Genomic DNA, 16711 nt, shown 5'->3' on the forward strand with positions numbered 1-16711 from the left:
GTTCTGATCGCTCCTGCCTGCGGTTTGCGGGGGGGGGGGGCACCTCAAAGCCCCCCTCCGCAGCGAAATTCCCCCCTCCCTCTCCTACCTGGCTCCCCTGGTGATCGGGGCTGCACAGGACGCTATCCGTCCTGTGCAGCCTGTGACAGGACGTCCCCTGTCACATAGCGGCGATCCCCGGCCGCTGATTGGCCGGGGATCGCCGATCTGCCTTACGGCGCTGCTGCGCAGCAGCGCCGTACAATGTAAACAAAGGAGACATAGGTCTCCTACGTTTACATTTAGTTTGCGACCCGCAATCAGCGGCTCGCAGGCTATTCACGGAGACCCGCTCCGTGATCTAACAGGATTATCCTGATTATTTAGGGAGGCACCTGGCGACGCAGATCTGCGTCGCTGGTCCTCCAGCTACCACTTTGCCGCCGCACGGTATGAGTGTGCGGTCGGCAAGTGGTTAAAGGAAGACTGTTGTGTGTTTAAAACAACAAAACCAGATACTTACCTATGGAGAGGGAAGACTCTGGGTCCTATAGAGCCTTCACATCCTCTCACTGTTCCTGCATTCCAGAGCTGTCACACCCATTCAAATCTGCCACCACTGGAGGCCTCAGAAGCTCTCATGTCTCCAGGTGCTCCTGAAGATGGGTGGCTCTGTACTGCACACATATACGTACGCCATCCATGAACTGGACGCAGGGCGATCGCTGGATCCCCAAATTACTCTTGCGCATGGCGAGCATCATAGCATTGCTACTATGAGCGCACCCAGCTCCAGCGCTGAGGTTACCTGCTCCAGTGTGGGGGGTCTACTGACCATGCTTGCTATGGGGGTGAGGGGTGCTACACCGAAAGGGGGAGCATATATTTTTTTCATGTTGGAAACCACACACACACACACACACACACACACACACACACACACACACACACACACACACACACACACACACACACACACACACACACACACACACACACACACACACACACACACACACACACACACACACACACACACACACACACACACACACACACACACACACACACACACACACACACACACACACACACACACACACACGTCCTTCTAAAAAAAAAAATTAGCATATTGTGATAAAGTTCATTATTTTCTGTAATGTACTGATAAACATTAGACTTTCATATATTTTAGATTCATTACACACAACTGAAGTAGTTCAAGCCTTATATTGATGATTTTGGCATATAGCTCATAAAAACCCCAAATTCCTATCTAAAAAAAACAAAATAGCATATTTCATCCGTCCAATAAAAGAAAAGTGTTTTTAAAACAAAAAAAGTCAACCTTCAAATAATTATGTTCAGTTATGCGCTCAATACTTGGTCAGGAATCCTTTTGCAGAAATGACTGCTTCAATGCGGCGTGGTATGGAGGCAATCAGCCTGTGGCACTGCTCAGGTGTTATGGAGGCCAAGGATGCTTCGATAGCGGCCTTAAGCTCATCCAGTGTGTTGGGTCTTGCGTCTCTCAACTTTCTCTTCACAATATCCCACAGATTCTCTATGGGGTTCAGGTTAGAAGAGTTGGCAGGCCAATTGGGCACAGTAATACGATGGTCAGTAAACCATTTACCAGTGGTTTTGGCACTGTGAGCAGGTGCCAGGTCGTGCTGAAAAATGAAATCTTCATCTCCATAAAGCTTTTCAGCAGATGGAAGCATGAAGTGCTCCAAAATCTCCTAATAGCTAGCTGCATTGACCCTGCCCTTCAGGGGCGTCTCACCCACCAGGCAAGTATAGGCGGTTGCCTGGGGCGCCATGAGGTGGTGAGGCGCCATGAGGTGGTGAGGCGCATTCCCCCGCCGCTGCTACCGTGACCACTCAGTCCCCGGTGCTCGGCACGCTACCATGTGCTCAGCAGTGCCTCCACCTCCACTTCTCCCCAGCCAATAGAGCAATCAATACTGCTCTTCTCTGCCGGGCTCCTTCTTTAAAGCTGTGCCCCTTCTTCTCAGTAGCCACACAGGTAAAGTGTTTACCTTGTGTGGCCCAGCCTTTAACTCCGCCCCACGCCAGTCAAACCAGGAGCCAGCGGCCAGCCAGCTTATGCCCCCGACAGTCTGACCCCCCCACCTGTGTCACTGGCTGCACACAGACACTGGAGCGAGACAGCCAGGGGACAGATGCAGTCAAAGAGAGAAGAATGTGATGTGTCCGTGTTGGAGCCCCGCCCCCGCACAAGACAGCAACACAGCCCGGGAGAAGGGACGTTTCTGCTCCAGAGTAGTGATGGCAGTTCCGGCTCTTTTCAGAGAATCGGCTCTTCTGAATCGGCTCCCATTAAAGAGCTGGCTCTTACGGCTCTGAATCGGCTCTTCATTAAATATCACTAAACACCACTCAGAATCGGAGTAAAAGCCCCGCCCCCGTCTCCATGACAATTCCAGACTGCTTCTCTGACTGGGGCAATCTCTCCTGCTACTGCTCCGCCCCATACACTCCTACAAGCTGCAAGAGGACTACATCTCCCAACATGCCTCAGCGCCTTTTATTGCAGAGCAAAGCAGAGCTCTGTGGGGCGGCTGAGGCATCGGCTCTTTCAAAACTGAGAACCGGCTCTTGTTGTTCGCAGCAAAGCCGGCTCGTTCGCGAACGACCCATCACTACTCCAGAGATGATAAGCTGCATGCACAGGCAGAAGAGAAGGTATGCAGGCAGGCTGCTAAGAACACTTCCTGTCCTGTGTGCAGACTCCCAGTACTGTTATAACTGCTAGAATGTGCCCTGCTCTTTTGATACTAGAGTTTTCTTTGAAAGCTGGTTAGGCTGTAGGCTGGTAAAGCTGTAAACCTGTGCTTTAGTGCTGTGCTGTCTCTCCCTCTCCCCTCTCTGTTCCTCTGCCCCCCTCTTCCATCTTATGCTGTCTCTACCCCTCTCTGTTCCTCTGCACTCTCTTCCATCTTATGCTGTCTATCCCTCCCCCTCTCTGTTCCTCTACCCCCCTCTTACATCTTATGCTGCCTCTCCCTCTCTACTCTTTCCCTCTGCTCGGATTACGTGTATTTTCTGGTGAAACGCTTCCACATTACGATTATTTTCTGACAACGCTGCCCCATTACGATTATTTTCTGGTGAAACGCTGCTGCAATAAAAGTGTATTTTCTGGTGAAACACTGCCACATTACGATTATTTTCTGGTGAATTACGATTCTGAATTACAATATTTACTATTATTTTCTGATGAAACACTGCCGCATTATGATTATTTTCTGGTGAAACGATACTGCATTATGATTATTTTCCTGGGGGGGGGGAGGCACAGGTTTTCTCACCTGGAGTGACAAAATGACTAGAGGCACTGCTGCCCTTGATAAAACACAGTGGACCAACACCAGCAGCTGACATGGCACCCCAGACCATCACTGACTGTGGGAACGTGGCACTTGACTTTAGGCATTTTGGCATTTCCCTCTCCCCAGTCTTCCTCCAGACTCTGGCACCTTGATTTCCGAATGACATGCAAAAGTTGCTTTCATCCAAAAAAAGTACTTTGGACCACTGAGCAACAGTCCAGTGCTGCTTCTCTGTAGCCCAGGTCAGGCGCTTCTGCCGCTGTTTCTGGTTCAAAAGTGGCTTGACCTGGGGAATGCGGTACCTGTAGCCCATTTCCTGCACACGCCTGTACACGGTGGCTCTGGATGTTTCTACTCCAGACTCAGTCCACTGCTTCCGCAGGTTCCCCAAGGTCTGGAATTGGTCCTTCTTCACAATCTTCCTCAGGGAGGGTCCGGTCACCTCTTCTCGTTGTGCAGTGTTTTCTGCCACACTTTTTCCTTCCCACAGACTTCCCACTGAGGTGCCTTGATACAGCACTCTGGGAACAGCCTATTCATTCAGAAATTTCTTTCTGTGTCTTACCCTCTTGCTTGAGGGTGTCAATGATGGCCTTCTGAACAGCAGTCAGGTCGGCAGTCTTACCCATGATTGCGGTTTTGAGTAATGAACCAGGCTGGGAGTTTTTAAAAGCCTCAGGAATCTTTTGCAGATGTTTAGAGTTAATTAATTGATTCAGATGATTAGGTTAATAGCTCGTTTAGAGAACCTTTTCATGATATGCTAATTTTTTGAGATAGGAATTTTGGGTTTCCATGAGCTGTATGCCAAAATCATCAATATTAAAACAATTAAAGGCTTGAACTACTTCAGTTGTGTGTAATGAATCTAAAATATATGAAAGTCTAATGTTTATCAGTACATTACAGAAAATAATGAACTTTATCACAATATGCTAATTTTTTGAAAAGGACCTGTACATACACACATCACACAGACTCCATACATATACACACAATGCATACATACAAAAACAGCACCTCTCATACAGCAGCACTGCATTATTTTTCTGTTTTTTTTTTGTTCTGGCCATAATTACAAGCCCCTATGTAATACATTAAAATTAATTTTCCCTAATAAAATATAGATTAAAAAAGCTGAGTCCCTAAGGCAACTATTTATTGATTTATTTTAAGCTTGATTTATTTTAAGCATTTTAAGTGTTTTTTTTTTGGGAGGGGGGGGGGGGGGGGGGGAGGGTTGGAAGTGTAATTTTATTAATAATGTGTATGTACCTGTATATGTATGTGTGTGTAATATACTTTTTGGCCACAAGATGGCGCTAGTGAACACTGCGGTTATAGGAGGTGATCACTTTTTTTTTTTTTTTTTTTTTTTAACACTTTAACTGTAACAGTTTCCTGTTTTGTGAATGGAGGTGGCCGCTGTTCGCGGTCACGTCCATTCACTCCAGGCATTGTGATTGGGTAGAGGACCGCTCGGTCCTCTTCTTCAATCACTAAACATGGGATCCCGACGGAAACGGCGGCGGTAGCGGCGCGCACACGTGCGGAGCGGCGGCGGGATCGCGCAACGTATTAAAACGTCATGTTGCCGTATTGGCTAAAGCATGACGTTTTAATACGTATGCTCGTCGGTAAATGGTTAAGCAACCACGGCTCCGACGTTACTGAACGCTGCTCAGTTGTGATTCCCTTTATAGTCTATGGTGGCGCCGGCTGCACCCAAATCTAGCAGCGCCGAAAAGCACTGCTCCAAATAAGCAGACCACAACAATGATTGCAGTTGTGTGTGAGAAGGATTCTTGATTAAAATCAGTTTAAAGTGTACCAGAGAAGAACAAGATAAAAGTTTTATATATACCCGTAAGTTTGGCCAGTCGGCACATGCGCAGTGTGGCTGCGCACATCCCCACCTGCAGGCGCAGCGCGGGCCGTGCAAGTGCAGTGTGGCTGCACACATCCCCATCGCACACCCGTGGCTTGGAGCGTACTGCACAGGTGCAGAGTGCTCCCGGCTACAGGGACGCACCAGGAGGCGTACACGCGGCCAGGCCGTGCATGCGCAGTGTGCCCGACTGGTTAAACTCATGCTTGTAAACAATTTTGAGCCATTTAGATGGCTCAATAGATAATTTTCCCACATGTCCGATCTCCCACCCGATCGTTTCGCCGCTCAATTGAACACAATGGAAAAAGATAACGAACGAGCAGAAGCTACGAGAATCGCCCCCGGAATTGAGTAGGGAAACGATGGAGTGAGAGAATCGACCGGCAAAATCAAGTTTATTCCCAGCATTACAAGGCTTCTGCTGGGAGAAAGAGACAGAGGAAGACACGTGTGATCAACCACTGCAGAGGGGGCTGGAGGAAGCCCCAGGTATGTATAATACTTTTAGCTTTGTTCATCTCAGGTTTCCTTCAAGCATGCAAGTAATCACCTACAGATAAGGGACAAGCTGAAAATTATACATACTAGCAGATTTTTTTAATGCATCACACATGAAGCTGTTTGGATAGGAAGCTGCTGTGTCACCTGCTCGCCTGTCCCCAGGCAGTGAAGCCCATGGAAGATCAGCATCCAGTGGATAAAACACACGAGGACGTCCTGAGGCTGGCTAAACTCCGGGGACGCCAAAGCAAACTGTAGCTCCAATCCAGGATACCCCATGTTTGTGTCATTCACCGCATACCACTTCCGGGTCACTGAATCCCTTAACTGAAAGAAACCAAAAAAAAAAAAAAGAAAAAAAAAAAAAAAAAAGAAAAAGAAAAGGTTTCATGCGCAAATTCACAGGTGGCCAGGAGATGGCAGTGTAATGTCAGAATGTGTTACAAGCCCTACTGCATAGAGCCAAATTAATCCATGCCATGCACTGATGAGGATCATACAATCTGAAACAGTCTGTATACATGTTGGATTATTATGGCTCTGTACAAATTAACAAGCTGACACATCATTGCATTCCAGCGGTTCTGGAGGTGTGTTTAGCTTCTAAGGGTACAATGGTTAATTTGCATACATTCAGCATTGATGCACTGGGAGACATCTCAAGCTCCCTCCAACCAAATTCTTTCTGTTTTAAGAAAGCAAACTTTTGTTTTTCTTAACATCTTAGTAAGGGGGCTTTTAGGACCATTGTAGTCCCTTACACACTCCAATGAGTTCTGGGTCACCATGAGCTTGCTGGTTAGTCTGTACCTCTCTAATGTCAGAATGGGCAGCCCGAGAGCAGCCCAGCACGCTGAAGGGAAACGTCATCGGGGACTTCGGTTCCCACCCGGCTCCCTCTTGGGGGAGCCACCCAGACCATGTGGACACGGTTGCCACATGGCCAGGCCCTTTGGGTAACCACTGGGCACGTCGGGGTCCTCCAATCCTTCGGGTGTCGGAGGACTCCAGGATCCTCCAACCCCTGAGCCGGGGAACACCGGAAGGGCCCTGCTGTTTTGTGGGGCCTGGGGCTAGTCATGCACATTTTGTGGGGGTGCTTTAGGGCACTCACGCTTTTTCTGTGCATGGGGCTAATAGCCTTGCTTACCCGGGACTCCTGTTGCATGCAACAGGAGCCAAGAAAGCCATAAAAAAAAAAATAAAAAAAAAAATAGGGCTACACGTCATCAGAGTGTGACAATGTGATATGCATGCCCGTGTTTGTGCTGCTGCTGCCTCCCCGATATCCTCCGCATCATACTCTGCATTGTATTGCCTGATAGAGGATGCTGGGGAGGGGGGGTTGCTGATGCTGCGCTCAAGAAACAATTTCAAGTCCGCGACGAGGGGCGGAGCAGAGCAGCACTAAAATTATATTATTTACCTAAGTTCCTTCACGCTGCAGCGAGGGGGGGGGGGGTGTGACGCAGCACGCACGTACTACATCCGCATGCGCAGAACCAACAGAGCTGCCCAATCTGCGGGGCTGCCCATTCTGACATTACACCGGCCCCGCAGATTGGGCAGCTCTGTTGGTTCTGCGCATTCGGATGTAGTACGTGCGTGCTGCGTCATCCCCCCCTCGCTGTAGCGTGAAGGAACTTAGGTGTAGAGTATAATTTTAGTGCTGCTCTGCTCCGCCCCTCGCCACCGAATTGAAATAGTTGGGTGAGCACAGAAACTTGATGTGTGTGGAACTCCGCTCACAACCCCCAGCTGCCGACAGTGCAGGAAACCGGGCTGCTCTGACCCAAAGTCCAATGCTGTAAAAAGTGAGTTCCGCACGATGTCGGTAGAATCAAACGGCTTTATTGAATCAATACATAAGGGCTAAAAACCATCACCACATGCTGACATGTTTCGGACGTTGCACGTCCTTAATCATAGCATCAATGATTAAGGACGTGCAACGTCCGAAACATGTCAGCATGTGGTGATGGTTTTTAGCCCTTATGTATTGATTCAATAAAGCCGTTTGATTCTACCGACATCGTGCGGAACTCACTTTTTACAGCATTGAGCACAGAAACAGCACATCCCCCCTCCCAGCATCCTCTATCAGGCAATACAAGGATAACACAATCAGCACCTCTCTAATTCAATGAAATTTTACTGGAAAATTTCCGCCAGCGGTAAACTCCGCATTTTTTCCACATTCACTAATATTTTCTGCATGTTTTCCGCATGTGGTAAAAAAGATGCGTGAACAGCCATTAAACGTGCAGAGAACATGCGGTAAAAAGGTCACATGAAATCGTGTGTAAAAAACGAAAAAAAAAAAAAGTCCAGCAAGCACAGCCCTTAAAGGAGTTATCAGGGCAAATCTATGAAAATGAGTGGTACTTACCGGGGGCTTCCTCCAGCCCCAAGCTCCCAGGACCTCCCTCGCCGCAGCTCTCCCACAGCCGTTCGCCGGAGCTCCGACCCGGCCCTGGGTGATGACGTCAGAGCGACCTCCAGGTCGCTCTGTACTGCGCCATCGACGCTGTCAATCACCGCCACGTGGGCCGGAGCGGACTGCGCAGGAGCAAAACTACTGCGCAACCCGCTCCGGCCCACGTGGCGGTGATTGACAGCGCCGATCGAGCAGGCGCAGTACAGAGCGACCTGGAGGTCGCTCTGACGTCATCGCCGGGGACCGGGTCGGAGCTCCGGCGAATGGCTGACTTCAGAGCTGCGGCGAGGGAGGTCCTGGGAGCTTGGGGCTGGAGGAAGCCCCCGGTAAGTACCACTCATTTTACTATATTCGCCCTGATGACTCCTTTAAGCCTCCAGACTTCATTAAAGTCAATGGGATGCGGAATATATCACCTACTACTTGTAGGTGATTAAAAAAAAACAAAAAAAAAACGGTAAATACCGATGAAATGATGCGCCTGACAAGTTTTGAAAATTGAAGTTTTTTTGCAGAAAATACCGTCTTGCGGAAATATTTCCGCATGGATCCTGCACTTTTACCGCATGCGGAAAAAACATGCAGAAAATGTTGAAAAATGTGACCTTGCCGTTGTTTTGCTCGGTAACTTCCCCCATGCAATTTACTGCATGCGGGCAGTCATTGAGAATAGAGCTCAATGCAGAAAATGATGGAGGATATCGGGGAGCGCAGTAGGAGGCCATTATGCTGATGACAGTGCTGGTGGTGGGCGGAGGCAGCAGCACCACAAACACGGGCATGCGTCTCACATTGCCACGTTCTGATGACGTGTAGCCCGATGCTCTAGTACGTGATGACGTTTCCCTTCAGCGTGCTGGGCTGCCCATTCTGACATTACAGCGGCAGAGCTCACACCACGTCTGGCTCAGGCAGGCCACTCACATACGCCAGGATTCCGGAATACAAAAGCTACGCAAAGCAGGCGTATGAGAGGCGCACTACTGGCAACAGCAGACGCAAATTAGGCGCCTGGGTAAAAAGCAGACATAAATAAGTAGCACTATAGGCGCAGTGATAAAAGCAGGCGGGGGACTGGCGTGAACGAGGCGCGCTACTGGAGTAAGATCCGCAAATGCCACTAACGTAAGATAAGCCTGATAATAGTAGGCGCAGGGCTGGCGTGAGCAAGACGCGCTACTGGCGCAAGATCAGCCTACGCTACTGGCGTAAGAGCAGCCTCAGGCCCATTCACACTTGAGCTTTTTGCCGGCAATTTCAGCAAAACGCTCAAACGCTAACGCTTTTGAAAGCGCTAGTGTAATAAAATCCTGTGGGCCCGTTCTTACTTAGGCGATTTCCGCTAATCCCCGCAAATCGCCCAAAATCACAAAACGCAAACGCGTAGCCTGCACCATTTTCAGGCGATTTCCCGGCAATCACATTTCAGTGCTATAGAAGCGCTAAACGCAATCGCGGAGAAATCTCTGCACTGTCGCTGCGTGAAGTCGCGGAAGAAAATCACTCCCGCAAAATGCCGGCAACAATCGCCAGCGTTTTGCCCTTTCAAGTGTGAATGGGCCCTTACAGAAGCAGGCGCAGAGCTGCCGTGAACGAGGCACACTATTAGCAAAAGTTTAGCCTGATTAACGCAGGCACATGGCTGGCGTCAACGAGGTGCCCTACTGGCCTAAATTAAGCGTAATTCTGGACGGCTGTAAAACTTCCTTTCATAAGGTTATCTCTACATTGCATAAAATAAAATAAACTCTAAAATTGCTGCAGTTTGTTAAATGGAAACTCAAGTAAAAGTAAAAAAGCCAGTTTTACTTACCTGGGGCTTCTATAGGCCCCCTGCAGCTGCCCTGTGCCTGCGCCGGTACTCTAGGATCCTTCGGTACCCCGCCGCTGCTCAGTTTCAATTTCACCTAGCACTGGCCACTGTGGCCGCGCACTTCCTCGTTCACGCTGCTGTCACCCAGAGTATCCTGCGCAGGTGCAGTAGAGATTTACTTGTACTGCGCCTGTGCAGGATGCTCCCAGGGGTGGGAGCGTGAACGTGGATGCGCACAGCGCAAATTAAACTGAGCCGTGGCGAGGACCGTAGTGTAAGGGGCGCAGGCACAGGGCGACAGCAGGGAGCCGGTAGAAGCCCCAGCTAAGTAAAACTGGCTTTTTTTGTTCTGAGTTAAGTGTCCCTTTAAAGAGGAACTCCACTGAAAATAATGTAATAAAAAAGTGCTTCATTTTTACCATAATTATGTATAAATGATTTAGTCAGTGTTTGCTCATTGTAAAATCTTTCCTCTCCCAGATTCACATTCTGACATGTATTACATAGTGACATTGTTACTGGGGGCATGTTATGTAGCTGTTTCTAGCTGTTCTGGCTGTTAGACAGCTCTAAACAGCCATTTCCTGTCTGTGAACATTGTTACATTGTGGCAGTTTGCCAGGAGTACCGCGGTATTCAGAGCCTCTAGTGGGAGTGGTTTCAGCACAAAATCAGTCACACAGCGCCCCCTGATGGTCTGTTTGTGAAAATCATTCTATTTCTCATGTAAAAGGGGGTATCAGCTACTGATTGGGATAAAGTTCAATTCTTGGTTGGAGTTTCTCTTTAAGGTACCCATACATCTAGCAACTAAGTGGCCAGTCAACCATCCGATTCGATAATTATTATCGAATCAGATGAAAAGCTGAGTTGTCAAGTGCATGCCCGATCAACAACGCGACCAATCTCGAGCACGTTGATCGGACATGCTGCAAGATGTCGGGCTGTCATGGTAAGTCGGGTGTGCGGCGGTAGCAGGAAACTGTCAGTACGAGTGATGACACCCCTGATGCTACCCCCAATGTTTAATGCCCCCCCCCCCATTGCACTATACATTACCTGTCCGCAACCACCGCTGGCTTCAGGCTGGCTCAAGGCGCCATCCTCTGTCCATACATGTGCCCTACGTTGTTGCCAGAGTAACATGGGCGGATGTCCCACACGCATAGAAACCACGTGGGGCGCCCGGAGCCAGTGATGGACATGGACAGGTAATGTATGTTGCACTGGGCACCCGGGAGGCACAATAAACATTGGGGGTGCATGTCATTGCGGCGCTGCTCAGGTCGGCGTGGTGAGAGCTGAATGACGCCTTTCACTGCTGCCGTAGCGTTAAATACTATTCCCCCCTCCAAATGTCGCAACTCGGAGGGAGATGTAATTCGGGGTCTGGCAGCCGCCAGAGCCCCGAATTACTGCTACGCGCCCCACGCGCAGCATAACATTCCTGCTATGGGTCGCCCAGTTTCATGGGGCGCCGAGAAATAAGCTGATCCGTTGGAGGGGGGGGGGGGGGGGGATAGCGTTAGGTTGCCGAGGTAACTGGATGCAGCGTCACGAGGAGGATTCCAGATCAATGCCACCATGAAATTGATCAGGAATCGGTCAGTGGTGTATGGGCAGGAAACAGATCGCTCACCGATCAGATTCAATCAGAGAGAGATCTGTCTCTTCGTCAATATGCCCATACATCATCTGATGTAAACTTGAGTGTAAAGCCTGGCACACACTTTCAATTATGATTGGTCAATCACTGCCCAATTTTACTACCTCCATGTAGTATGAGGGTTTACCTAAACAATCTGCTCCTAGTATTCAATATCTGCTGGCCTTCACACTACATGGAGGTGGTAAAATTGGGCAGTGATTGACCAATCATAATTGAAAGTGTGCACCATGCTTTAGGGTCGGTTTAAACAGATGGCTGCCCATCTCAATACGTGACCACTGGGATCCGCGTCGTGTATTGAGATGAATGGGAGTGTTTGTCTCACATCGCCACTGTCTATCGAGTTTTCCCAGACACTACATGCAGCGACGTTTGCGGTTACGGTGTGTCCCTAGGGCTCAAAATGTGCCGCATCAACGGCAAACTGTGTCAAGCTCTAGCGGAAAAGAGTTTGGCCATGGCAAGTGAGCCGCCGGTAGCTGGCCCTGGGTAACGCTGGAACTGCTTGTGTGCAATCGTGCCACAAAGGACACAGCTACTGCAGACATCACAATGCTGATATTTCTGGCTGCCATGCTAAGCAAGTGCGAATTGTGTCCTACTTATAGTGGACCTGACCTCAGAACTCCTCTCTGCTCCAAAAGATAAACAGCATAATAACATTTAAACAAACAAAAATACATTTCTTTGTTACAGCTGATACAAATCCTGCAATAAATCTGCACTGTTTTTACTTCCTGATTCATGGAAGCAGACATATTGTTAACAGCCTGTGCTTTCAAATGGGCTTATCTGCCATAGACAGTCATGTGGGGGAGGGATCAAATTACAACTAGTGATTAGACACAAACTAAACTCTTTAAATACATACAGGGTGCATTTCTGTTATATTTTCCTTGTGTCCTGTGCAAGAGCTCAGGTCCACTGTAGGGCCTCTTTCACAGTGCGACGTAAAAGATACCCGAACTGAAATGTGACATAATGAGATAGACATGTGTATGTACAGTGCCTAGCACACAAATAACTATACTGTGTTCCTTTTTTTCCTTTCTCTGTCTGAAAGAGTTAAATATCAGGTATGTAAGTGGCTGACTCAGACCTGACTCAGACAGGAAGTGACTACTGTGACCCTCACTAATAAGAAATTCCCCTTTTTATCTCTTTCTTGCTCTTAGAAGCCATTTTCTGCTAGGAAAGTGTTTTATAGTTGGAATTTCTTAGCAGAAAATGGCTTCTAAGAGCAAGAAAGAGATAAAAATGGGAATTTCTTATCAGTGAGGGTCACACTGTAGTCACTTCCTGTCTGAGAAAGGACTGAGTCAGCCACGTACATACCTGATATTTAACTCTTTCAGACAGAGAAAGGAAAAAAAGGAACACAGCATAGTTATTTGCGTGCTAGGCACTGTACATACACATGTCTATCTCATTATGTCACATTTCAGTTCGGGTATCCTTTAACGTGCCCCTAACGCAACGCCTGGTGGTGTTGGAGCAGGACGCTACCAAGAGCCGCTTTACAAGCAGCTCTTGGTGCGCCTGCTCTGTCGGAGGCGCTGCGGAGACCACGTGAGCGGAGCTCTCCGCGTCATGTGGTCCCGTCAGCCAATCAGCGGCCGCATCAAAGAGTAAACACTGCAAGTGCAGTGAATGCCAAGTAGCCATGTGTCTGGCTACGTAGCGGCCTCTCCCCGCCTCCTCTCTGCCCCTAAAGTAAAAAAAAAAACCACCCGTACTGAGCATGTGCAAACAGTCTAACGCGGCTTAGCCGCGTATAAAGTACTGCATGCAGTACGTTGTCTTGACGTGAAGCGTTACTGTGTAACGCAACGTGGGCACTGTGAACAGCCCATTGATTTTTCATTGCTGTGCGGTGGGGTGCGTTACAGGCTGCTCTAACGTGCGCCTGTAACGTCCCACTGTGAAAGCAGCCTTAAACAGGCTTACGAGCTGAGTCATAGGAAAAAAGTTAATTACCTTAGGTGAATATCAGACCTCAGGGCAGACGATCACTGGCCCCCTTGCTGTTTACAGATGCTCCATTAGCATAATCCACTTAGCGGCCCAGACCCGACCCAGGGTCGCCTTAGCTCACAACGCTAAGAATCGCCGCTTTAAAAGTCCTCTGCCTGTGCTTGCGCAGTTCGCATAGCCAGTACTGCAGCTGCGCAGGCTTTCGTAGCTCCGTATACACTGTAATACGTCATGTGGGTGTCACCACATGACCGCCCACATGACTGACTGCCCTTCATTAGCCGCGCCCCCTCAGCACACAATATCAGCGCTGAGCGAGGGAGGACGTTACCTAGCTACAGGATTTGTTTACTGTAGATTTGCAGAGTAAGTTATTTTATGCAAATCTGCAGTAAACAAATCCTGTAGCTAGGTAACGTCCTCCCTTGCTCAGCGCTGATATTCTGTGCTGACTGAGGGGGCGCGGCTAGTGAAGGGCAGTCAGTCATGTGGGCGATCATGTGGTGCGCAGGCACTGGCAGAGGACTTTTAAAGCGGCGATTCTTAGAATGTGAGCTAAGGCGACCCTGGGCCTGGTCGGGCCGCTAATGATAAGTGGATTATGCTAATAGGGCATCTGTAAGCAGCAAGGGGGCCAGTGATCGTCTGCCATGAGGTCTGATATTCACCTAAGGTAATAAACTTTTTTTCTATGACTCAGCTCGTAAGCAGAATAACGCACTGCAATGAAAAATCAATGCCCCGTTCACAGTGCACAAGTTGCGTTGGTGTCTAACGCTGCACGTTAAGTGAAAGCACTGCATGCTGTGTGTTATACACGTTATTAGCTGCGTTACACTGTTTGCACATGCTTAGTAATGACTTGGAAGCAGTTTTCATTGCCTGTATGCGACGATAACGGCATTAGGTTGCTACTGTGAAAGAGGCCTAAAGGATACCAGAGCTGAAAGACAGGTGAAAAGTGAAGGTGCAGTGGGGGGGGATGTGTAAGCAAATAATGCGCCTTCCGTTCCCCTCCATCACTCGCTGTTCTCCTGCACTCAGTGCTGTTATTCTGGGCGACTACAAACCAGGGTATACTGCGCCGTGTATGCACAGTATGTCCTTTCAGTGATGTCACAGGACAGGAACACGCTCGCTCCCCCCACTCCTGTCTTGAGGCATCACTCTGCGCAGCCACAGAGCAGAATGGACATACTACACATGCGCGGCGCAGTATGTCCTGGTTTGGAGTCGCCCAGAATAAAGTGAGTGTAGGAGAATGGCATGTGATGGAGGGGAACAGGAGGCGCGGTAAGTATTGTTGGGCGTTTTGTCAACGATTGTACAAATCGATATCACAGTACTGCAAACGTAAACCAATTTGTAAAAATATAAAATTAATATCAAATAAATATTACAATATCTCAAAACAATATGGAATTGCACTTTTGATTTAAAAAAAAGAACTCGTAAGGTTATTCTTATAATGAGCTGGATAATACAATTTCAGTGGAACAATCAAAATGATATTATATGCCTTTACCAAAAACAAAAGGCTAAACCATTTAGCAGTTAATTCAACTACAGTGCATAGCTATGACTCATCAAATATGGCTACCGGGCGTGTCAATCAATCAATTTACCACAGGATTTATGGAGACAAGATGGCTGAATCAAAATAGTCTATTTAACCAAAAACAAAATGGTGGATACTAAAAACAAGATGGCGTCTATCAAAAACAAAATGGTGCGATCAAAAACAAAAATGGCGCTATCAAAAAAAAAATGGCGGCTGCCAGCTATCCCATTTAAAGAGACACTGAAGCAAAAAAAAAAAAAATTATGATATTATGATTTGTATGTGTAGTACAGCTAAGAAATAAAACATTAAGATCAGATACATAAGTCTAATTGTTTCCAGTACAGGAAGAGTTAAGAAACTCCAGTTGTTATCTCTATGCAAAAAAGCCATTCAGCTCTACGACTTTCAAAAGTCGTGGAGAGGGCTGTCTTCTGACTTTTATTATCTCAACTGTTTACTTTTTATCTGCCAGGGGAGAGGTCATTAGTTCACAGACTGCTCTGAAAGAATCATTTTGAATGCTGAGTGTTGTGTAATCTGCACATATTAGAGAATGTTAGAAAAAACACCATATACCTGAAAATAAAAATATGAGAATATTTTCTTTGCTGCTAATCTTCTAGTAATTATTCATAGTACACAACCAATTTATTATATCATTTTTTTTTTCACTATGACAGATTTTATGATGCAGATTTTATGATGACTCAGTGGATATAACGACTGGGCGTTGTCCCACAATTGAAATCAATATGCAATTACTTGACAAGAATATCACCTCTAAGGGCTCGTTTCCACTAGTGCGGCGTGCGTCTCGTAGACGCACGCCGGCACTGAGTGGGTGGGCGGGATCGCAGGCGAATCCCATGAGCCGTGCCATGCATGGCTATGGGAATCGCAGCCTCCGCCACGAATTGTGTAGGGGGTTCCGGCCGAATCGCTAATGCAAGCGATTCGGCCGGCGGCGCAGTTATCCCCTATGGCAGAGTTTCCCCGCACGATTTGCCTGCGGGGAAACTCTGCGGATTCGCGGCCGTTTCCGCGAGAGTGGAAACGGGCCCTAACAGCACTTTTAGGGCCCATTTCCACTATCGCCAATTCACATGCATTTTTCGCATGCGAATTTGCATAGCAATACATGTGAATGGGACTATTTCCACTTGTCAGGATTCTTTTGCGTTTTTCTGTGCAGAAAAAATTTGCATGGCAGAGCCATCAGAATTTGCATACCGCATACGGTTATGCAAATCGCATACAATGTATTTAATAGGAAATTCGCATGCGGTTTGGGTATGCGAATTTTCATGCGAATTCACACAGAAACAGTGGAAAATCACACCAGCACTGCCATGGTTAAATTCGCATACATCGTCATCCAAGCGAATTCGCATGAAAATTCGCATAGACCCGCATGCGAAATTTGCATCCACATGCGAATTTTTACCGCGGCGATTCGCACCGCACAAGTGGAAACGGGACCTAAGTTTCAGCAAACTGTTTCTAGGCAGTGAAATGCCTCTCAAACTC

General features: G+C 47.9%; 1 protein-coding gene across 9 annotated transcripts in view; it reads right to left on the minus strand.

Moving 5' to 3' along the window:
• FAM110A (family with sequence similarity 110 member A) overlaps nt 1-16711 on the minus strand; it is an 897957-nt gene that overhangs the window by 117000 nt on the left and 764246 nt on the right. For 8 of the 9 annotated variants that reach the window (XR_011025181.1, XM_068262826.1, XM_068262829.1 and 5 more), the window contains one exon: nt 5872-6054. Coding sequence is in view for 8 of the 9 variants with exons in the window: in XM_068262826.1 (XP_068118927.1) it covers nt 5872-6054 (183 nt within the window). In the remaining variant the exon portion in view is untranslated. Of the gene's footprint in view, nt 1-5871; nt 6055-13623; nt 13797-16711 lie in introns of those variants that run through there. The other variant, XM_068262831.1, reaches the window with a different exon arrangement.

Source organism: Hyperolius riggenbachi, chromosome 12, assembly GCF_040937935.1.
Source record: "Hyperolius riggenbachi isolate aHypRig1 chromosome 12, aHypRig1.pri, whole genome shotgun sequence".
Lineage (NCBI taxonomy): Eukaryota > Metazoa > Chordata > Amphibia > Anura > Hyperoliidae > Hyperolius > Hyperolius riggenbachi.